Source organism: Solanum stenotomum, chromosome 9 (assembly GCF_019186545.1).
Source record: "Solanum stenotomum isolate F172 chromosome 9, ASM1918654v1, whole genome shotgun sequence".
Taxonomy (NCBI): Eukaryota; Viridiplantae; Streptophyta; class Magnoliopsida; order Solanales; family Solanaceae; genus Solanum; species Solanum stenotomum.
The window spans coordinates 35,148,490-35,173,097 of NC_064290.1; the positions used below are offsets into that span (position 1 = coordinate 35,148,490).

The following is a 24,608-nucleotide window of genomic DNA, read 5'->3' on the forward strand; positions in this document are numbered from 1 at the left end:
CAGGTCTCATTTTATATTTCACTTGCCAAAAATTTAGAAAAAGATTTATATGCATTTGGCTATGGCTGGCACTTCAGAATTTTTTATTGCACAAACTATCAGGTAAAAAGTATCAAATTTTAGAGAAAAGATTTTCTTTTTTTAAAAAAAATTCAAACCTCAATTATAAGCAAAAGCTTCTTTGTTATAAGACCAAACTATTAGATTTAACAAGTATTTATGATTTCAAAAGGATGAAAAAGTCATATTTTAAAAATCCTAATATGAAAGACAGAGGTCACAAAAATGGAAATCAACTTTAATTTGTTTTCAATATCAACGTGCAAAATTTACTTTTGAGTTTAATTTATTAGAGTAAAATCATTATTTTTTTTCTCGTTAATTCAACAAATCTCATGGAGAATTTAATGAAAATATAATTTACTTTACGTATGTAGCAACAATAACTTAAGTAGGGCGGGGCAGAAAACCAGGTTCAAAATTTGATTTGGTGGGTCACGGATCAAATGTAAATTGAGATCCGTTCAAAATGGGTAATTTTCAATTGAAGCGCAATTGGGGCTGATATGGGAGAAATAGTTAATTTTGGGGTATATCTGTTGAATTTTGAAACAGCAAGGATAATTTTGACGAAATAATATAACGACGGATAAAGCCAACCAATAAATCATTTCGACCCTTTTTCCCACATAAAACATGTACACTCTATTCTTCCAAAATAAAAACATCGTCAGGTTACTGCATAATGCTCTATTCAAAAGACCAACATCTTCAGCAAGTGGATCTATCAGCCTTAAGTTCATGCCACAAATAAAACAATGTATCAAAAAGGTCATTGTCATTGTCATTGTCAAATCCACCATCCATCTTCGAGATATCCAGAAGAGCCATGAACCATTGCTCATGCAGTGTTGAAAAGTTAGCTCTTTGTTCACATGACTTAAAACTTTCTCCGTTCATTTTCTTCATTACTTGCCCTGCACTCGATGCAGATTCAACCACAGTTTTCGGTATTCCAGCCATGAGGGCTACTTGCATCCCATAGCTCTCCGGGCATGCTCCAGAGGTTAGGCGGTAAAGGAACACCAGTTCTTGCTCTGTTGGAGATGAACTTTGAGATTTCAACTTGAAAGAGCAGGCCATGTGTTGTAATGTCACATGAGGATGAGAAGCAAACTCTTTAGTGAGTGGATGATAATGTGTGGCAAACAGTAAGCGGCAGTTCACCATCTCAACAAGGTGTCGGAATACCTGGACAGAATTTATAACATGTCAAAGAGTACACCTCACAGTTTGAATGTATGAAACAAAACCAAAGATGTCATGACCAAAATGACTCAAAGACAATCAACAGTCTCTTTCAGTAATGACTAATGCAGAGAATCTTAAGGTCATTGGGTGACCCCCCCACAAGTTTGCTCCATTCTATATCTTGTGATCTTATACCTTTGGAATAGATCACATACATAAAAAGCTAATTCAGATGGAAAAAATGAACACTTCAGTAATTGCACACAAACTAATATAGTATTTCATACCATATCTTTAGGTAATACTTATTCTGAGTGACTCAATTAAGCTCAAGATATTATACTAAAAAGCTGCTAAACTATAATCATGTATATGTGGTAGGCACCTATCATTACACCAGTTTACTGGGAAAGACAGATCAAGTATCAGGTAAACAAATGCAAAAAAAAGAAGACTCCCACAATCTATCTCTAGAAAGAAAATAGAACTCTTGCATGTAGCTAATCAATCATCCAATAAAAGAAAATAATGGGGAATCTCACAGCATATGCAATAGCATATCCATCAAAAGTGCTTGTTCCTCTACCCAATTCATCCAAAAGAACAAGGGAATTATATGTAGCATTTTGAAGAACTGATGCGGTCTCCGTGCATTCAATGAAGAAGGTACCTGCAAAATGTATACAAGATAATCAAATAAATTTTATCCTGCATATTTGGTATAGATGTTTCTTGCTTAAGCTTTACACAGAACACGGTATATTTTCTTCATGATGCACTAAGAAAGTGGATGATAAATGTGAAACCACAACCATCTGGTGTCATTGACTTAAACATCATCTTTATCTGTGATGCAAGCCAAAAATGAAAACGAAACCCTAAACTATGTTAGAATATAAATAAGTATTTCCTACTTAGAATAGGAACAAGAATAGGAATAGGAATCCTAGTTGGAAAAGGATTCCAATGTAGTGTCTATAAATAGGGTTTCAATGTAACTATTTAGATACACAATTCAATAATATTTTTCCCATATATTTCTCACACTAAGAACAAGAAAAGAAAGAAAGATAGCTTGACACAGGAAGATTCAAGCTTGACTTCATGTTTTGAGGCCTTTTCATCATAAAGTCCAATTCAATTTCTTACCACACGATTTTCTTGGTACAAATCTTGATAATTTAGGTTCTTATACATCTAATTCTCTTTTTTGGCTTTGTAACTTGATTTAAATTAAATCAAGTTATGTCTGACTTTGTTTCAAGCAATTTTTCTTTCTTGGGTTTATTTCATTTCTTTTCATTGTTAATTTTATTGATTCAAGTCTGTTAGATTTTCTTTGAGTCGTCCATTTTGACTCTTGGCAAGCCGTTGATCGAATTGAATAGCAATTTTGGCCGAACTCTTGAGTGGTAAAAGGCTAAAGTGTGAGAGTATATTTGAGTGGTGCTAGCCAAGCACAAAGGAGTGCAAATATGAGTGATAGTAAGGAACTTTAATTACTAATCTTGTCTGTTCGTATTGTAGGTCTTGGAATTATAAGATCCCAATTTAAAATGGCCTACCTTGTTTATGGAAGCTAGTGGAGAAAAGTATGAAAAGTGGGAATCCATGATGGAAGTGGCTCTTGGGACTCTTTAAGAGAAGCTTGTTATTTATTGGAAGCATAATAGCAAGAGAACAACGAAGGTGGGAAGCCCGATTGAGACATGGGATGCATTGAAAAGGAACTTGAGGTACCATTAGTAGGGGCATAGAAGAATCAAAGGCACTTCCCAAAAGAAGAAGCAAGATTTCTCAAAAAGGATTTTCGGAGTTTCTTCCAATGATAATGAGAGGCAAAAGATAGAGAGGAGCAAGGGAGTGAATCATGGAAACTCTAGAGTGGAAAAAGGAGAGGATGTGAGGAGTGAAGTGACTAAGTTGGCACAAACACCATCTAACATTTTTGCTTATCCTCTCTTTATAAGGATTCTTGTGTAGGTATAAGCTTGGCGAATGGAGGAATACAAACTCCAACAAGGAGCCTACACTTAATGATGTGATCAATATGATAGTCTCCTTGAACAAATAGTTTGACATGCTTGAAAATATGTGAGTCGAAGCTCTGCTCCAAGGTAAAGAAAATCCTTCTTGTGAGACTGAAGTTATCATAGCTAAACTTGACACGTTAAAATTTTCAAATGAACAAAGTGTGAGAATAGCTTGTCTTCATGTGAGCTTAATGATTCTTTATAATATAGTGATAATTTCTTTGTTGAGAATGTTCATACACTAGTTGATCCTATTGATGACCGGATTGATCCTTCTTGCAAGATTCATTTGTGTCCACCTAGTGTTGACACTTGTGCTTTGAATGATAGTTCGTTGTCATGTGATGAAGAGAGTACATAGAGTGATTTGTTTGAAAATAAAGATAGCATACTTGAAATTCACTTGTTCTCCTATTTCTTGAAGTCCATTAAGAATTTAGGGTTGGCTGAAGATTGTGCTAACTATCCAATTGTTGATATCGATCTCTCACTCTTGAAAAAGGATGATCCTCTGGGTAAAGATAACCTTGATTTGCTTGATTATTTGAGAAAGCCAACTAGTGATGGTCTTCATTGTGACTCTTTGTATGACACCCCACCTTTGTTTGATGAGGACAAGGATGGATTACTTAATTCATGTAATGACTTGAGTTATAACCACATTGATGTTAGAGGAGGTTTGTGTCAAATTGGGTATTATTCTTTTGAGGAGGGTGACACTTGTTTTGAAATAGGGTACTTCTTTGGGTTGTCCTATTCTTGATAATATGCTTGATGATATTTTTTAATCTAATAGTGATCTTATGGGTGAGGACCCCATGGATGAAGTTATTTTGCTAGACACTTATCTTTATTATCTATTTGCATATGATGCTCTTATTTGTGTTGAGTGTGTCTCTTATGTTGATATGAGATCTAATGGGGTAGATGGTTGTTGTCTTGACCATGATATGTGGATCTCCTTTCCTTTTGACCTCGGTGATTCCTTAAATTGTTGTGATTGGGTCATGGTATCACCTTGGAAGTGGCTTTATCTTGAAATAGCGGATCAGTTGTGTTTTATGTCTCTCTAAACCAATGTGATATTGCCTTCTTGGTATTTTGACACCATTAGGACTTTTAGGACATTCTTATTGCATGATCGTGGGAATAGCCAAGCATTTTATGCTTCATGTGAGGATTTGTTCTTTGTGAGTAAAGTTGATGCTTGGATATATCACAAATTTGTGCATCCTTGACATGTTGGTAGGTTTGTTAACCCTCATGCTATGAGGTTCTTGTTGTTGTTTGTCTTCACTATGCATTTGCAAGGTTTGGATTCAAGGACAAATCCTTTCCAAGAATGGGAGAATGATGCAAGTCGAGTTTCATTAAAACCTTGCACACGAAGCCAAGCTAAGGAGTTTGTACATACGTCTGAGTTGTTGCTTTGGAAACTTGGAGGGTGCTTGGAATGGAGAGTTGAAGCTCAAGAACATGCTCAAGTCGAAGTACAAAGCTCCACTTAGAACACTACTCTGAAGAAGGGAGAAAGAGGCTAAGTATGCAAAGTGGCTATTTCTAAATTGCAAGTATTTTGTCTAAGAAGAACTTTATTTCACAAAGGGTATTTTGTAATAATTAGCCTAGGCTATAAATAGTGGAGAATAGCTCCTATAGAATTAGATTATTTTGGATATCATTGATATTCGATTGAATAGTGATACTCTTGAGGGAGTCACGGCGAAGGCCATTGTTGATTGAAATGTTGATGGGATTGCTTGCTTGAGGATCATTCCTCTTGAGGATGTTTCTATAGTATAGGTGCTTGTTTGGTGTTCTTAATAGGAGGTTTTGGATTTAATATAGTCATTGATGCCTATTAGTCCCATGCTTGTGTATTGCTTCCTATAGAACTGGTGTTTTGAAATATGGTAAATGGGGGGAATTGGTTGTCATATAACCATTGTTCTCAACTATGTTGCTCGGACTCTTCAAAAATGTCAATAGGTGCGTGTCAGATCCTCCAAATTAGTGCATTTATGGAGGATCCGAGCCGGGTGCAGAAGCATTCAGGAGAGTCCGAGTAACATAGGGTCTCAATTCTTATCCACCTTCTGTGTTTCTTGTATTTTTTATCTTTTGTTCATCTTTGTTCTTGTTCTTAGCATTAATATTTTGATTTCCACATCTTGATATTGCATCAAAGGTAATATTTATGATATGGAATCCCTGAGATGGCATCAAAGTGTGTTCAAGTACTTCCATCTTCATGAATAATCCTTGTAGTGCTTAGAGATCTCGAGTTTGACTCCTCGTGAATGGCCTTGATGCAACTTAGCTTGCATCAACGAGAGCAAGGAGCTTTCTACTTTCCAGCCCAAGTTCACAGCTATACTTCGACTCACTTAAAAATTCTGTGACAAAGTAGGAACTATGTATACATAAGAAGACCACCTATCGCATTGAAAAGAACAGGCACCATTTTATCATTGTGTTAATGATGGGATGTTCACAAGCTTAGTCATGACGAGGAAGACTATCACTTGAATATTCAAAAAGCAGCAAATTATAGGCCTCTTCGGGTCCAACTAAATTGTCCTTTACCTCTTTTCTCTTTTATTTTTCTGATTTTCATTCCATGCAGACAGTGGTCCAGTACAACTTGGAGACGGTGGCTGACATCTTAAACTAGACTTTTCCTAGTAAATTAGAAAACACATTCGTCCAAAGAATGAATGACTGTATAGATAATAAAACAGAAGGTAAAGAGGGGTAGGACAGATAGTTCAAATTCTTTTATATTACTCACTTTCACCAGTCATGATTCGATCAGTGGCTCCAAGACGTGTAAAGATGATGTCCACAAGTGAAAGCACACATGTTTCTCCAGGCACATAGCAACCCAACTGCAATAAAACAGATATCTTTAAACTCCAGAAGCCAAGTACTATTTAAATAAATAAGTGAGAGAATCTCTAAACCTAGAAAAGAATGAACCTGAGCCATTATGACGGCCAGACAAGTGGCACGTAAAAGAGTCGACTTTCCACCCATATTTGGTCCAGTCAATAGTAAAGTACGAGGATAGCGGATATTCGTATTCCCTCCAAGATGGAGATTGTTAGGAACGGGAAGTCCCCCACTTTCGCCAAGAGCATATGGATGCCACAATCCTTTGATGTTTAGTGTTGGTCCACTAGTCTCATTGCAGAAATTTGACGGCTTTGAAAGAGGAAAGATCACTGGTCTACACATAACTCCAGAAGAATATTTTGCAGTAATGGAAAATGATCTTAATACATCAACACAACTTATGGCATAAATGAATTGAGACCACTCAGTAGCCTTCTCAATAAATAACTCCATCAAAATGGATAGCGTTTCAGCATCAAAATCAGTACCATTATGGTCCTGACACAGCACAAGAAAAATGAATTACTGACACAGCCCTCTGAAGTCTGCAGCATGAGGTTAGTAAAACAAAAGGTTCATCATAAGGACACACTCTAAGCATTGTATGATTAGATTTACAATCCATATAACTACGGCTAAGCATCAAACTAAAGTACTGAACTGGTTATGTGTTCCTTTTTTTTTATTTTGCAGGGGGGGATATAGTGGTTGTTGACAGCTGTGGGGAAAGGAAGAAATTCCAGAACAAAAATGATGCTTTTATGTGGAAGCAGCAGATTGTTATTCACACTGGGGTTTGAAGACATGACCACCAAGCAAGGTTCCATATTATACATACAACTTAACGAGAACCTAACCTGTCCATAGTATTTGTCTCCAATTTGCTTAGGCTAGCTAATCCATAAAAGTTTCGAAAAATAAGCATAAACAATATTTTGATTATAGAAAACAAGAAATAAAGTTGTGAACTGTCGAGTATAAAAGCAGATATATAGGTCAATCTTACATTATGTTTCCTAAAGCCTTCAAACACCTGCTTCTTCCAAAAATAAAGGATTGTGAATGTAACAGTTCCTTATCAATCACATAACTTGAAAATGCAGCTTTAAGAAAACTGTGACTAGATCAACAGCCAGACTCTAACACACATAATTAGACAATCAACAAGCAAGCACTTTTTCTTTTCTTAGAGGGTAGAGGGTCGAGGCCAGGCCTACATTCTCTGGAATTTTGAACCTGTATGCTGACTAGAGTCTGACTAGAAGCCCAGAGGAAATCTCCAATACTTACCAAAAAAAGGTGAAAAACAGAAGAAAGGAATAGTGAGCACATTCACATACATTGAAGATTAAAAGCGATTTAAATATAATTGTCAAAATATTCTTGACATGGAAAGAGCCAAAAGTATATTGTATCACCAACCTGAAAATTGGGGAAGTCACTATCAATTGCTGCTTCAAATTGGGTGAGGAACTTATCAAGGCCATTGTCACCATCTAGAACAGGCAAGGATACAACTTTAGCTAGGGAAGAGGTTAGACATTCCTTCTGCAACAATCTTAGCAAGTCCAGCCCAATCCGTAGCCCTTTAACGAGCAACCCAAACACTTTGACCTGTAGTAACAAGAAAACAAACTTGGGTGAAACAGAGGTTAACTTGACTACATCAATATATATGAAATGGCCATTTTAGGTGATCGAGAAAAATTCTTCATTGAGGAGAAAAATACCATGGAATAAATCGTGCAAAAGCACATAGAATGTCATACGAATATTCATTATTTATATTCAATGAACATATGAAATTTTTAATTAAAAAGAGAAGAAAGCTATTAACTTATAACAAACCAACCCTTAATCTGAATGCCCCAATTTACGGTTTGAGACTCTGTACAAGTCAATATTACAATTTGGGACTTGTTGGGATGGTTCAGGTTGGGACACGAGAGGTCCGGGTGAGTTTTGGGCAAGAAAACCCAGATTTAAACTGTGCATATTTTATTGTTTTCCTGGTGCCAATGCGATCACGCTTGGGGCACGATCATGCTGAAGGATTTCTATCCTAAGGGTCATAGCGCCAAGGAAGTGCCATTGCACTGTTGGTCTCAGTTGATCACCGCAATCACGGTTGCTTGGGTACTATAGCACTGTTGGTCTAAAGGTTGTACATGCGTATAAATTTCAGAATAAGGACCTTTTGCTTATTTGACTATTTATGGATCTTGGGAGCTCAAATCAAGGCAATTTTCAAAGGGGCATTCATCTACAATGTTGGGTAAGTAAGCTAAACACGGATGTTATTATATTTCATGATTACACATTGAATCTAACACCTAAAAGACGAATTTGAAATGGTGAATTTGGGGATTCTGACCTATGTTTAAGAGTATGTAATTTGGAGATTAGAACACCGAATTGATGTAGGATTGAAAATGTTATTGAAGGTTCAGGCATATTAGATTATGTCAAACAAAGAAGAAAAATATTATTGTTAAACTGAGAACATAATTTATTTCGATATTTGACCACGAGGCTTGGGGTAGACCTTTTGGGTTTATTTTGAATTTGACCGAGACAAAATATTTAATTGACATCAATGGATTCATCTGGCAATTCGATAAGGCTAGAGTTTCTTCAGACTCAGGTAAGCTAAGGCTTTGACCTCAACGGGGGAATTTTCCCAAATTGATATTCCCTTCTAGTCCATATTAAGTGAATTGTTGGAACTTTTTTCATAGTTCAAAATAAGTGAACTATTCAAAGTTCAAGAGAATTGTTAGAACTTTTTTCTACTTTATATTTTCTAGGAGAATAGTTTGATAATAATCAAAAGGGTAATAGTGGAAAGTAGCTGTTGATTTATGTCATTAAATATTATTCTTAAGGGGTGTGTCATACTCCAACAATTCACTTTATATGAACTAGAGGGAGTATTGTTTGACATATACTATGTATATGGGAGTACCATAAATGTGAGGTGACAAGCATATATACGACAACCAGAATTATGATTGTAATACGAGGTATAGGGTATTATTGTCATACATGCTTTACATGTTCTTTTTTATACCGTGACTTTTTTGACCAATATACCATGCTAGAATAATGTAATAAGCATCGTATTTACATGCTAAATTAACATTATGAGCTATGTCCATGTTTGATTACATGTGTAGTTGTTAGTGATAAATTGTACATAAACAATAACATGCCTAGTGTAGTCCCACACAGTGGGGTCTAGGGAGGGTGTGTATGCAGACCTTACCTCTACCTTTGAGGTGATGTACAAAGGCTTCCAATAGACCCCGGGCTCAAGACAAAGATAGTCTAGGAAAAAACTTTATGGAAGTACAATAGATAATAGATAGTAACTGTCAGAAATATAGGAGAAATATATTATTGAATTGTGTATCTAAATTGTTACATTGAGACCCTATTTATAGACACTACATTGGAATCCTTTTTCAACTAGGATTCCTATTCCTATTCTTATTCCTATTCATATTCCTATTCTAATTAGGAATGTATATACTTATTTCTATTCTAATACTCCCCCTCAAGCTGGTGCATACAAATCATATGTACCTAGCTTGTTACAGATGTAATTAATACGAGGACCTGTGAGGGACTTGGTGAAGACATCTGCAAGTTGATCATTTGACTTCACAAATTTCGTAACAATATCTCCTGAGAGTATCTTTTCTCTGACAAAGTGACAGTCAATCTCAATGTGCTTAGTCCTTTCATGAAACATTGGATTTGATGCGATATGAAGAGTTGCTTGATTATCACACATCTGATCAATTTCGCCAAATTTTAGTTCTCCCAACAACTGTTTGATCCAAACTAGCTCACAAGTTGTTGCCGCCATTGCTCGATATTTTGATTCTGCACTAGATCGAGCAACCACACTTTGTTTCTTACTCTTCCACGACACCAAATTACCTCCTACTAAAACAAAATATCCAGATGTCGAACGTCTATCAGAGGATGATCCTGCCCAATCAGCGTCCCAGTGATATGCTCATGGCCTTGATCCTCATAGAGTAGTGCTTTACCGGGAGCTAACTTTATATATCGCAAGATACGAACAACTGCTTCCCAATGACTATCACAAGGGGAAGCCATAAGCTGATGTCAAGTCTAGTCACTGTGAGATAATTCAACTTTCCAACGAGCCGTCTATACCTTTCAGGATTACTAAGTGGCTCCCCCAGTCCAGGAAGGAGTTTAACATTCAGATCCATAGGAGTGTCAATAGGTTTACATCCCATCATTCCAGTCTCCTCAAGAATGTCTAAGGCATACTTGCGTTGAGAAATAACAATACACTGAGCAACCTCAATACCTAGAAAATACTTCAATCTGCCAAGGTCTTTAGTCTGGAAGTGCTTAAAGAGATGTTGCTTCAATTTGGTGATACCATCTTGATCATTACCAGTGATAACAATATCATCAACGTACACAACCAAATAGATACACCGATTTGGTGCAGAATGCCGATAAAACAAAGAGTGATCAGCTCCACTACGAGTTGTGCCAAACTGCTGAATTACTGTACTGAACTTCCCAAACCAAGCTCTAGGAGACTTTCAGACCATAGAGTGACCTACGCAATCGACATACAAGGCTACTAGACTCCCCTTGAGCAACAAAACCAGGTGGTTGCTCCATATAGACTTCCTCCTCAAGATCACCATGCAGAAAAGCATTCTTAATGTCCAACTGATGAAGAGGCCAATGACGAACGGCAGCCATAGATGGAAAAAGACGGACAGATGCTATTTTAGCCACATGAGCGAAAGTGTCACTATAATCTAGCCCAAATATCTGAGTATACCCTTTGGCAACAAGGCGAGCCTTAAGCCGATCAACCTGACCGTCTGGACCAATATTGACTGCATAAACCCAACGACAACCAGCATTAGATTTACCTGCAGGAAGAGAGACAAGCTCCTAAGTACCACCCTTATGCAGGGTAGACATCTCATCAACCATAGCCTGCCTCCATCCAGAATGAGAAAGTGTTTCACCTGTAGTCTTAGGAATGGAAATAGAGGACAAAGACGATACAAAGGCATAATGGGGGGATGATAGACGATGATAACTCAAGAAGGTATAATGAGGGTTAGTATTTCGAATGGATCGTATACCTTTTTGAAGTGCAAGCGGTTGGCTAGTAGGAGGCAAGTCCGCAGTAGGAGCAGGGTCTAGCACATGACATGAATCATCTGGGACTAGGGTTGGATGCGGACGGCGATGATAAGTTAGAAGTGGTGGCACTACAACTGGAGATGTAGAAGTTACCGTAGATTCCTCAAAAGTTGGTACAGGTAAAACTTGAGGTATGGGTAAGACCATAGATACATCAGGATGATTAGAAGATGTATAGTAAGGCTGAGACTCAAAGAATGTAACATCAGAGGACATAAGGTATCGATGAAGATCATGTGAATAACAACGATACCCTTTTTTGAACTCGAGAGTAACCAAGAAAGACACATTTGAGGGCACGGGGGGTAAATTTATCTTTCCCTGGGGCTAAGTTATGAACAAAGCATGTGCTCCCAAAGACACGAAGGGGGATAGAATAGAGATGTGACTGAGGAAACAGTATGGAATGTGGAACCTGGTTCTGATACCAGCATAATAGTACTATAACAAAATAATACTACAAATAAACTACACAGAATAATAGATAGTCACAGAAATTGAAGAACAAGAAACTACAAGAGTAGTCCTACTACTACTAGTAAGGGCAATTGGCAACAAGACAAAGCACTCCTATCTACTAGCATGGACGCACTCTTACATACTAACCTTCAACCCTAATTTATGTCCTTCACACCTTCCAATCTAAGGTTATGTCCTTAGTAAGTTGCAATTGTGTCATGTCATGTCTAATCACCTATACCCAATATTTCTTTGGTCTACCTCTACCTCTCTTGAATCCATCCATAATCAACCTCTCACACCTCTGCACTAGGTCATCCATGCATCACCTTATCACAAACATGAATCATCTCAACCTCGCTTCCCGCATCTTGTCTTCCACCAAAGTCACCCCCACCTTGTCTAGGATATCCTCATTTTAATTGTATCTCTCCTGGTATACCCACACATCCATTGCAACATCCTCATCTCCACCACTTTCATCTTTTAAATGTGAGTTTTTTTACTAGCCAACACTCCACACCATACAACATAGTTAGTCTAACTACCACTCAGTAGTACTTGCCTTTAAGTCTAGGTGGCACTTTCTTATCACACAAGACTCTGAAAGCAAGCCTCTATTTCATCCACCATGTACCAATACAATGAGTGACATGCTCGTCAATTTCTCCATTTCCTTGGATAATGGACTCAAAATACTTGAAACTACCTCTCATCTGGAAGATGTGTGTCAAGTCTCACGTCCACACCAGCTTCATACATCACGCCATTGAACTTGCACTCCAAGTAATAAGTCTTGGTCCTACTTAATCTGGACCCCTTTAGACTCTAGGGTTTGTCTCCAAATCTCCAACTTAGCATAACTTTGTTGCGAGTCTCGTCAATCGAAACTACGTCATCCACAAATAACATACACCATGACACCTCACCTTGAATATGTTCCATTGTTGGCTAATAGAGGATATTATATCTATGATTCATTCTCCTTATGTAAAATATATGATTCTGTATAGTCCCAGATTTCATGGAATTTAGGTAATTTGGTTCCACAATCTCTTATGTATATAGTCATGTATATGCAATAGAAAGATGTTAATGAACCTATTCAACTATCTTACTTCACATGGTATCAGAGCTTTAGGCTTGTTCCTAACCAATTTTATTCATCTTGTCTTGAAAAATCCTTTTTTTTTTGCTATCTTTATCTGCCCAAAGATTGAAACCATTCAAAAACCATGATCGAAAATGGTACTGCTACAAATATTCGAGCCTCGGGAAATTTTTCAGCAATCATAGAGAATAACTCAACAGTTGAACTGGAGATTTGCAAAACATTCAAGCCTCTTATTGGTTGAATGGAAAAAATTACCAAAAAAGGGCACAACTAGTTTGTACTTTTTAAAGGGTAAAGGGAAATTATGACACCTTCTCAGTACAGGACCATCTAAAGAAGACCTAAGTTTGATGAATGGGATTAACATGATGCAATGGTGATGTCTTGGTTATGGAAAGAAATTAAGGCACAGTAAAAGAAGTTCAATAGGAAAGAAATTAAGAAACAGATTATGTCCACAACATGAAAGTGAATGGGATATGACTAATTGGTGAATTTGAGGTAAAGCGCCATTTGACAAAGAAATATTAGTCGTTGTCTTTCTAGCATTTTTCCAGAAGGGCAAAGTAATCAAAGCTAAAGTTGAGTTGGCCAATTTAGTATCATCAACATATGTAATGCTTTTCAATAATCAGTACATGCAGAATAGGACTATATTCATTATATAATTATCACTCAGTCGTTTATTTATACTTTTCATATGATAACAAGTATGAGAAAATCTGATGAAATGGCTATGGAGATTTGCATCACAGGAACAAGCACTGTGGAAGGAGACAATCAAGGCTAGGTTTGGAATGGAGAACAAATGGACTACCTACATGCCCACACAACCTAATGGGACTGGAGTATGGAGGTCTATCAGAAGTCAGTGGATCAAGTTTGCAAACAACTGTAAAATCAAGGTGGGAAATAGGGGAAAAACACTACTTTGGGAAGATGTGTGGGAAGGACAAGAAACTTTGAAGAACAAGTATCCTGACTTGTTCAACCTGAGCCTTCAAAAGGTATCCACAATTAGAGAAATGAGAGATAATCAAGAATGGGATCTCAGGTTTAGGAGACACTTGAACGACTGGGATATTAACAAAGTGGTTGAACTACTCAATACTCTGGAGCAATACAAAGATTTAACTCCCAATGAGGACAATCTATTTTGGCTACCAGACAAGCAAGGTAGATTTTCAGTTGGTTCAGCTTACAAGAGATCACAGAGATCAGTCGATCAGTCTCTCAGAGTAGTGGCTGGCCCTGGAAGATGATCTGGAAAGTCAAGGTACCATTCAAGGTTGCATGTTCCACTTTGCTACTAGCCAAACAGGCCACACTCACCCAGGACAACCTTATGAAAAAAGGTCGTCAAATTTGCTCTAGGTGCTCTTTTTGTGAATGTGAGATTGAGAAAATAAATCATCTCTTTCTACATTGTAGAGAGACAGTGAAGTTATGGCAGATTTTCATCAATTTAAGAGGCATAAGCTGGACTATGCCAAGGAGGGAGATATGGAAGATTGTCCCAGCCTGCATTTGATGGACTACATAGATGGAAAGGAACCAGAAATGTTTCGAAAACAAGTGCTGCTCTCTGCAGAAACTGAAGATGAACTGTCTAGTCCTTTTCTTTTTTTGGTGTTAACACGAATATCCTCAAGAAGAAGAGGATATTCCTAGTATTTTAGATTATTTATGAAGCTTAGTAGGGACACCTCTCCCTCTGTAATTTTGTTGTAAGTATTATTGGAATACTTTTCTGAGTATTCCTTTTGTACATAATACAAGTTACCTTCTTCAAAAAAAAAAAAATGAACAAATTTGAGAAATTTAAAGGTAACAACAAAATTGCCTCCAACCTTACATGGATTTTATAATAGAGGAAGAAGGAAATCTAACTGAAGTAGAAAAAGCAAATAATAGAATGCCAAGGAAAATCATTTGGATGGATGCTTGAATAGAAAGAAATCCAATACAAATGCCAAAAAGGATATGTATTAAGAGTTGGCAGAAGTGTGAGAATAGTGGAAGGATATAGAGGAGCTTACCTTTGAGCTCCTACGTCTTGTAACTATTGTTACTCTCCCACAATCTTATTCTTCGATTTTGTTGTTACCTGTTGTTTCGTTTTCTTCAATTATCGTATTATTTGTTGTTGCTACTGTTCGTTTCTCCACTACTATATTTCCTGTCATACCCGGTTTGTTATGCTTTTCTTGAGCCAAGGGCCTTTTGGAAGTAGCCTCTCTATCCTCACAAGATTGGGGTAAGATCTGTGTACACACCACCTCCCCAGACCCCACTTGTGGGATTACAATGGATATGTTGTTGTTGTTTGTAAAATTAGGTCTTAGGCATAACTCACACCCCAAAAGCTAGCTCAATGGAAGGACTGCCCAAGTCTTATAAGGAGTTCACCCATCTCATTAACCACCAATGTGAGACTTTTGTCATTCTCCATCACCCGACCTCACGCCCAATGCTTAGCATCTGGTGCGTGGGCAATTTTTATTTTTTGGGGGGCACCAACATTGGGTGAGATGGGGCCTGCTCTGATACCATGTTAAATTAGGTCTTAGGCCTAACTTATACCTCAAAAGCTAAGCTCAAAGGGAGGAAGACTGCTCAAGCCTTATAAAGAGTTCACTCATCTCATTAACCACCAATGTGGGACTTCTGTCATTCTTTAAAATTGTTGTTATTGTTGTTGCTGCTCATTTGTCTAAAAAGCAGGAAATATGCAAAAAAGACACATAATTTCATCCAACACGCAATGAATAGATAGTCAGTCCATTGTTTCCCTGGTAGGTAGAAAGGTGTGAAAATTGCAAGTGATGCTCAAATACTAATTATCTGGTAGTCTTCTTTCTGGAAGCAGATTGAACTACTGTGTGTGTAACCACACAAACTAGTAATTCAGGAAGTGAGAACTTCTTTTGGAGAATAACTGCACCACAGACTAAGAAAACCAAATTATGATATCAAATAAGACTTACCCGCTGCTTCAATATCTTGGCACCAATCAAGGGCAGAAGGAGTGCTTCAGAAGATTGAATGCTTGCCTTAACCCGTCCAAGCAGCCTATCCAAATCTGGAAGCTTGCGAAGATATTGAGCAGTGGATAATGTAGCATCTGAATTGTTAACAAGTTTGTCAACTACATCAAGCCTATGGTTGATTTTCTCTACATCTTTGAGGGGATGACAAATCCATTTTCTTAAAAGTCGCTTCCCAGGTAATGTAACACAGTTATCCAGATACATGTATAAAGTACCTGAAACACAAAGAAGAAAATACAATTGCCAGAACTGCCCCTTAGAATGAGTACAGAGCTTTGATTTGACAAAAAAATATTGTACTTGCCTGATGGACACCCATCGGCATTATTGTTGAAGATTTCAAGATTGACAAGTGTCTGTCCATCCATTCTGAGGCAACCCTTATAGACTTCATATGACAGAACATCACCATTATGTAAGACCTCATCTAACTGTTAAATTCAGAACAAAATATTCACTAAAATAATACGATAAGTATTACACACAGAAAATAGGCCATGCTTCTGAGACTTACCATCAATCGCTCTAAATGATTAACAAGAATCCCAAGAGCACATAAAGCAACATTATGGTTCTCTCCATCAAAGGTGTGATCCCACTTATTACAAGATCTTTTAAAGTAACCTTTCAAGTCGAGGAAATTTTTCACTTCTGCAGGATCAACAAAATCTGCACCTGGCTGAACTGGAGATAGGAGTGGTGCTGCAGGACCTAAATGGACAAAGAATATTTATCAAGAGATCTAAGAAAGTGAAAACTCTACCCTCCCCCACCCCCAGCTTTTTCTTTTTGCTCAACTTCTCCTTTTTCTTTTCCTATTCTTTTCTTGATTGCCCCATGTAAATAAAAAATGATACTGTCAATGAGTTTATAGCAGAATTCACGGTGAAGAAATTCATCCACATGTCAGCATTTTAGAAATGCAGAAACAAAATAAAACTCAGAATTTGTTTATCAAAGAGATCTGATGAAGTGACCACTCCATCAACACCATCATCCCTCCTCTCTATTCCTAAGGCTCATTTCTTATCGTTTCTTAAAATTTCTGAAGTTAGAAGCACCCATATCTGAAAAGCAGTTTCAGCCCTAGAGAGTTGCAACAAGAAAATAATTAGGCATAGAAGTGCAATTTAAATTTAGAGATCTTAGGGGCCGTTTGGTTGTTGGTTAGAGTTATGCAGGTATTAGTAATATATCTATTAGTTATGCAGGTATTAGTAATGTAGGTATTAGTTATGCAGGTATTAATTATGCAGGTATTAATTATGCAGGGTAAAATAATTTCTTTGGGTGTTGATTTGTTATATTGAAAATTAATAAAAATTATATATTTCTTAAAAATAAAATATTTATTTACAATTATACCCTTGACCTTTCTTACCTTTGTATTTCTTTTTTCTTTTTTCTTTTTGCATTTTGTTTAGGCAAAATTATAGAAAGGAATTGGGTGTCACATTTTTCAACTTCCTCATATAGTTGAACCAACGTGTATATATATAAATAAGTTTGTTCTTTCTTTTTCATAGAGAATGTCATGGCTTTTTTTCAGACCAATGCTTCCAGCCATATTTATAAAAGTAATCCGTGGAAGCTCTCAGATAATGAAGAAAAACATCTTGTTAGCTGTCAGCAACTTCCCAGTTGATTGCCTTCTTGTATTGCCTCCATTGTAAGATGAAGTAGAGGAGGAGTCATTCTAGATCTAGAAATGCGCAAAGAGGATCTGAATGTCTCCTAAAAAAAGTGGAGTATATTTGATTGAAAGTGATTAAGGGTAAAGTTGTCAATTACTAGTATTATTATTTAGGTAGAACTTATTCCATCTTCTGCCCCCACATAAAATAATACATAGATTAACTCATAATTTATACATGTATATGTATTAGTTATGTGGTTTTCTAATTTTCTAACCAAACATAGTATTATGTGTGTTGAATTTTATACCTGATATAAAAATGCTACCAAACACGGTAAAGCTTATGCAACATTTTATACTTGAATAACTCATCCCTTATCAAGTAACCAAACAACCCCTTAATTCCCACTTTTTTGGTGGAAAAGTCAGAAGAATTAGCCTAAATTAGAACTCTATGTACCCCTCCTCCCCCCGAGCCAAACAAATATATAACAACAAGAAAAAGTTGTGGTTAGCTATATGAATCTTTACTGACCATGATTCTCTATTTCAATTCATCTAAGACCACGGTAATACGGGGAAAAAATAAAGAGTACTAGAAGTTCTCTATAATTTTGTAGCATCCTAACACTTTTGGGATCAAGTTGAACCTTTAAGTTATTTTCTCCAATTATTGTTTTCTTATTTTAGTCTTTTGGGATCAAGTTGAACCTTTCAAGTTATTTTCTCCAATTATTTAAGTTATTTTCTCCAATTATTGTTTTCTTATTTTAGTAAGTATATATATATATATATTTTGCAGCGCATAGGTTAATTTATTAGATAGGTCAGTTTCTATCTTCAGGGTCGGTGGCATTGTTAGCTGGCATAGAAAGACTTAGAAAATCAATACTCCCTGTGTCCCAATTTATACACTTTTTATTTTTCAAGAGTCGAACAATTTAAGTTTGACCAGAAATTTGTGCATGGAATTATCAATTTTTATGATATGAAATTTATATATTTGTAAACTACTTAAAAAGTACCATAAGTCACAATAATTGACAATGCAAAATATATAAATGATATATGAAAAATTTATGGTCAAAGATAGACTTGTTTGAATCTCAAAATCCGAAAAGTGTCACATAAATGGGGACAGCAGGAGTATTATGTTAAATCGAGAGAGAGTGTGTGAGAGTGAGAGAGAGAAAGAGAGTCTATATATACATAAAGATAGCTATACACTTAATTAGAAGTATTATTTACGTATGTATGAGATAAATTATAAGAATAGAGACATACATATAAAAGAGTTTATGCACTAAGCCCAAATCACTATTACGGACTATAAGTTTATGATCTTGAAATGGAATTAAGTTGACATGTTTGGTAGATAAGTCAGCGACATAATAGGGTCTTGATTGTCTTCTTGTACAGGAATTAAGGGAATGAACAAAGCTGAAAATGCTATGGAAGGTCAGCAATGGAAGTGGGAATTTTTGTGGGAAAAGGGAACAATCGTACAACAAACTTAAAGGATTTTATGGAAAGGAAACCAATCAATTGCTTGGTTACAATAGCAACCAGTGGATGAACAAACTAAGCTCAAGGCACAGATTTGTTCAAGCACCACCATCAACATAAGGAATTCAAGCTTGGCTACAATAAGCTTCTATAGCAACTCAACTCTTCGTTTTTGAGTATTTGCGTTCCATTTCATGTTTTGAGGCCTTGCATAGGTTGGTATTTTGTTTGGAACCTGTTGGTACAGCTTGGGTTGAGACCTGAGGGGTTTGAGTTGGTTTCAGCACATTTTTGAGCAAAAACTAGTGCTGGTGCAGGTCCGAAGTTGGTGCGCTGGAATTGCGAAGAACTTGCTCATGGGCTTGGTCCGCAATTGCGGAGAAAAGGACCACATTTGCGAAGAACCTGGTCCATGTATAAGGACATAATTTCAGAATTTTTCATTATTTCACCATTTTGGACGAACTAGCTATGAGATTAATGGGATTTTAGTTTGGAGACCATTATTTTTTTTAACGACCATGGTGTCTGAGCCAGCTTTTCCGCACATCGACTGATTCCACGAGATACCTCCCACCACCATAAGGTACCAGGTAGGGGTGTTCACGGTTTGGATAAAAATCGATCCAAACCGAAAAATCAAACCAAACCGATAAAATAAAATCGATTTTATTTGGGTTTGGTTTGGTTTGGTTTGGTTTTAGATTTTTGAAAACCGATAGTATTTGGTTTGGTTATGGTTTTATTCAAAAAAACCGAAGAAATAACCGAACCGATGAATTATATACATATATTTTATTAATATACATACTTAATATATTGTTTTTATAAACAATTTTAAAGATCTTATACATATTTTCATTAAAATTTCTTTATAATTTACTTATTGAAAGCAAAAATGCCCAAGATAAAACATTTATCTTATTGATTTCATGTATATGAGTGTGTGTGACAATCCTTTGTGGGACTGAAAATGTTATTGTCTCTTCCTTCTAGGCCAATATAATGAATTTTAAAGCTTTATTGATAGTAAATTTAGTGATCGAAAGTTCAGTAATTTAAGACATTCTAACTATTTTTCGTTTTGAATGGATTGTTGTCACTTTTTTCACATTTTAAATGAATTGTTTCTTTTATTTTTGTGTATGGTTAATAACCGAATAACCGAACCAAACCAAACCGAAACCGATAATCACCAAACCGATAAATGTATATTATATTTGGTTTGGTTTGGTTTTGATAATTTTAAAACCGATTAAGTTGGTTTGGTTTTGGTTTTGACCAATAACCGATCCAAACCAACCCGTGAACACCCCTAGTACCAAGTAACTCTATCCACCAAGACTAGAACAGATGAGAAGAATAACCTAGTATTTTATATCTCCACTGAGTTTTGAATCTGAGACCTAAGGGTTCTCAATCACTTCATTGACCACTGGGCCACACCCTTGGGTGCAACCATCATAGAAACTCAAGGTAATGATTTTGCACTAACCCATGAAAACTATACATGTTTTTATTCAAAATTTAGCCATTAAAGGATTTTTTTTTTTGATAACCAAGAAATCCGTCAGTGACCCTCCCTTTGGACCAATCACAGCCTTCCAAACTTGGTGGATAATGGGCCCGCCCCTCTACCCTTCTCCACTTAAATATCAGACTTCACTTTGCATGGTGTGGGGCTTGAACCTGCGACCTAAGCCACAAATCCTCCACCTTTTGCCACTCGAGCTAGGCCTTGGGAGCCATTAAAGTAAGGAATATGGTGGAATTTGGGAGTTTTTGGTCTAAGATCTAGAAATGATATAATTGATTATGAGTTGATAAATGAATTCAAAAAACTTGGACTCGTGGGGTAATCGATAAACTGGATATGAGCTTGGTTCTGATGTTTGACCATGTGGGCTCGTGATTGACTTTTTGGTTTACTTTAACCTAGACTGCATATTAGATTATAGAATTGAGTCCAATGTCATTAGTTGAAGCGATTAAATATATATTTGAATAGAGTTGAAATGTTTGGAAGGTTCCGAACGTGGAAAAGTGATACGACCTGTAACAAAAAGGAAAGAGCAAGTGTCCTAAAGAGCAAATGAATTGAATTGCTCTTGAACAGATCACTCGAGAACCCTAAGAGTTCTTACTGAGTTGGAGAGAGTTCTTGACTTTGAATCACCAATACAAATGCTTACAATTGCTATATTCATTTATATGCTGAATGAAATATGGGAGGGAAAGTTAGTTACAATTAACTTTAGGAAAGGCCAACTAACTGCGCATATGGGTCGCACGTGACAACTAATCGACCCTGGACAACTTTTCAAACTAATTGCAGATGAAATGAATATGGAAGCAAAATGAGAAATGAAACCCCACTCTAATTGTATCATATCAAATACCGCCCTCTTCAAAAAATCTGTCCTCGAGGATTAAATGGTGTGGTCAGCATTACGTTATGGGTAACCGAAGGCGAATATTACTTTACCGAATAAGTCAAACCAAGATCTAGGGGATTGCTTCAGTCCATACAAGGATTTCTTCCGTCTGGATACCTTTCCTTGACTTTGTTCAAAATAAAATCCAGGAGGAATCTCCATGTACACCACTTCTTTTAAGTTTCCATGAAATGCATTTTTCACATCAAACTATTGTAAGTCTCAATCTAGATTTGTACAATCATAGGAGGAAACCTGATCACTTGAAGAAGCACAGAGCAAAGTCTAGTTGCTAGAACAAGTGCCAAGGCAGAATATAGAGCTACAACAAAGGGTGTTTGCTGACTTTTTTTGTTACAAAAGCTACTAGAGGAATTGAGATTGTCTGAAAAGGGAATATGTTTCTTTGTATTGTGACAGCAAGGCTCCAATCAGTATAGCTCATAATACAGTCCAGCATGATCAAACAAAGCATGAAATTGATTGACACTTCAAGAAAAAGTTATGAGTGGTGTCTTGAGTTTATTCCATGTGTCACTCTGTAAAGCAGCTAGTTGATGTGTCTGCCAAAGGCCTCAACTAACGGACTTTCCATACACTAGTTTACAAGTTGAGCATGTGAGACATCTTTGCACCAATTTGAGGAGAGTGTTGATTGATTGATTAGTGATTTCCAAGCTTAATTACAGAAGTTGATTAATATTGTAAATATAATTGATTGTGCAATATTGTCTTTCCTTATTTAGGCTTAGGACTCATTGTATAAGTACCCATTCTCATGAATGTAACATCATTGAGAAATACAAAGAAGCCTTTTCTTCTTGAAATCTTCACAAACACTCCAAATCATTTTGTAGCTCCAGTAATGCTCCAAAAATATTTAGAAGTGTCATTAGGATTGCAATTAACCCGAATTGAATATAGAACTTTTACAAGGCTTTACAAATTTCTCCCCACCAGGTCCTATTTCATTGGCAGACGTTACTTATAGCATTGAAATTGCTAAATGCTAACTGATTCCACTCCAATTACATAATCAAAGTATTCTGGGTCCCATCAATGACCAAGTAGGAATTTAAATTTTTTCATAATATTTTCACATCAACTTTAGGCCAATTTGTTGCTGCATACTATAAATGACAGATAAAGACCACATACATGGCTTTCAGGGCAAAAGTTATATGGAACGGTATGAAGATCCAGGCTTTCACATTACACAAAGAAAGAACCAGATTCTTCACATGATAGGTACGACAAACTGCTTTAGATATTCAAAGATAGAACTATCAAAATCACAGCTGTTTCATGATACAGTGAACAACTTATCAGAAACAAGAAAATCCTCACCTGTTGATGAATATTTTTTCAGAGTTTTCTGGGCATCTTTTGACAAACCTGTTAAAATGGAGGCGCAAGACAAGGAAGTCAGGCTCAACATAATTATTTCCAGAGAACAAAATAATCCTCCCAAAGTCTAATTTAACAAAAATATGTACCCCTAGCATTGAATATAACTTCCTTCGGTGACACCTACACATGCAACAGAGAGCAAGATACAATTATCAACCAAACAAATCACACATATTAAGTTACTCAAGAAATATATTAGATCTTTAAGTGTCGTACTTGCACCAGCAAAGCCCCCAAAGCTGCACAAGATGCATCATCGTCAATGGAACCAACCCAAACTTTCAGAGCAGCACAATCGACAAAAGCAAATCCAATAGTGGTTGAACCATTCCCCAGCTCATTGCAATTCTATGTCATAGTGAAAGAAGAACATTAAATCATCTGCCTCAGTTGAAGCCTCATGCTGTAACACAAGGATAACCATATGGACATCAAAAGATTTTAAAGCTTTCTTTTGATCATTTTGCCAGAGAAAGAAAACAACATAAGATTGCACAAAGATTTACTCTGCACTTATAATAGATAACTCTACTGCCATGTAGAATTAACAGACTCTATCATGTCAATGTCAATTTTATTTAAAAAGATGCTGACCTCCTTGACGGCAAGAAGATGAACTGCATCAGCCCCAATATTACCCTCACTTGTCGTAGAAGGGGTGAGTACATGAACTAGTTTTCTACGAATAACCTGAAACCGATATTTCTCATTATCAAATCACTCAATGCCATGATGAACAAAGAGCAGTTTAGTGCTCATAGGAGAAACAGAAGAAATTATGAGCGCTAAACGAAAAGATCCATAAAACTATAAAAATTCAGAAATTTTTGATGCATTAATTGCTTCAATGTATCTTCTGTTGCTTTGTTATCACATTTAGAACAGTTAAAGGACTATCACCAACCTCACTGCCCCAAGCATTATAAATATTTTTAAGAACTACATAAACCCAATGAATTCATGCTGCACTTACAGAAGTAGAGCCTCTAGATTTTGCTTGCTCGGATGTTTCCAACTGTTCCATCCGTCCAACTTTGTACCTTCAAATTTGTTAGATAAACTCAACATAAATGACAAGATACCATCAGATGAGAATAAGACACTAAATAAGAAATTATCAACAGGGGGTCAATTCCATTATCAATCTATTCCATCTTTCTCTAACTTTCCGCGCAACTGTTTTCTGTCTCTAAAGACTTTCTCTCTTTCTAGATTTCTTAGCTTTCTGTGATGGAGATGATCACATGACCAGGTTCCCATTGATGAATCTCGACTGGAGACCAAGAGAGAGGGCGCATCTGGGCTGGGATGTTCTCCCCAAGTAACCTAAGGTATTACATCTATCTTCAAATGCGATCTGTTTATTATATCTTTTTTCCCACTTTGGCATTGCTAGATCTGATTAAGGTTAGGTTGTTTTTCGCACCAGGTATGATAGAGACTCAACTCTTTATGTATTCTATATAGTATCTTGATTAAATCTATTGTGTTCTTACTATAATCATATGGTACTTTTAGCTGGGTTTTTGTATTTCAGTGTTAGCATGAGCAAAAAAATTACTATATTTTATCGGATCTTTCTTTTTCTTTTCTGATAATCGCTTT

At 36.5% G+C, this 24,608-nt stretch overlaps 1 protein-coding gene across 1 annotated transcript in view; it reads right to left on the reverse strand.

Annotated features, from left to right (window-relative positions):
• Positions 1-627: 627 nt before the first annotated feature.
• Positions 628-24,608, reverse strand: part of LOC125876627 (DNA mismatch repair protein MSH7) — a 42,845-nt gene continuing 18,864 nt past the window's right edge. Inside the window, exons 5-17 of the mRNA XM_049557846.1 lie at positions 23,977-24,043; positions 23,598-23,693; positions 23,220-23,351; positions 23,090-23,123; positions 22,941-22,988; positions 16,527-16,727; positions 16,321-16,443; positions 15,954-16,231; positions 7,602-7,793; positions 6,264-6,677; positions 6,076-6,172; positions 1,794-1,921; positions 628-1,251 (exon numbers count right to left, since the gene is read on the reverse strand). Coding sequence (XP_049413803.1) covers positions 772-1,251; positions 1,794-1,921; positions 6,076-6,172; positions 6,264-6,677; positions 7,602-7,793; positions 15,954-16,231; positions 16,321-16,443; positions 16,527-16,727; positions 22,941-22,988; positions 23,090-23,123; positions 23,220-23,351; positions 23,598-23,693; positions 23,977-24,043 — 2,290 coding nt within the window. The 3' untranslated portion in view covers positions 628-771. The remainder of the gene's footprint in view (positions 1,252-1,793; positions 1,922-6,075; positions 6,173-6,263; positions 6,678-7,601; positions 7,794-15,953; positions 16,232-16,320; positions 16,444-16,526; positions 16,728-22,940; positions 22,989-23,089; positions 23,124-23,219; positions 23,352-23,597; positions 23,694-23,976; positions 24,044-24,608) is intronic.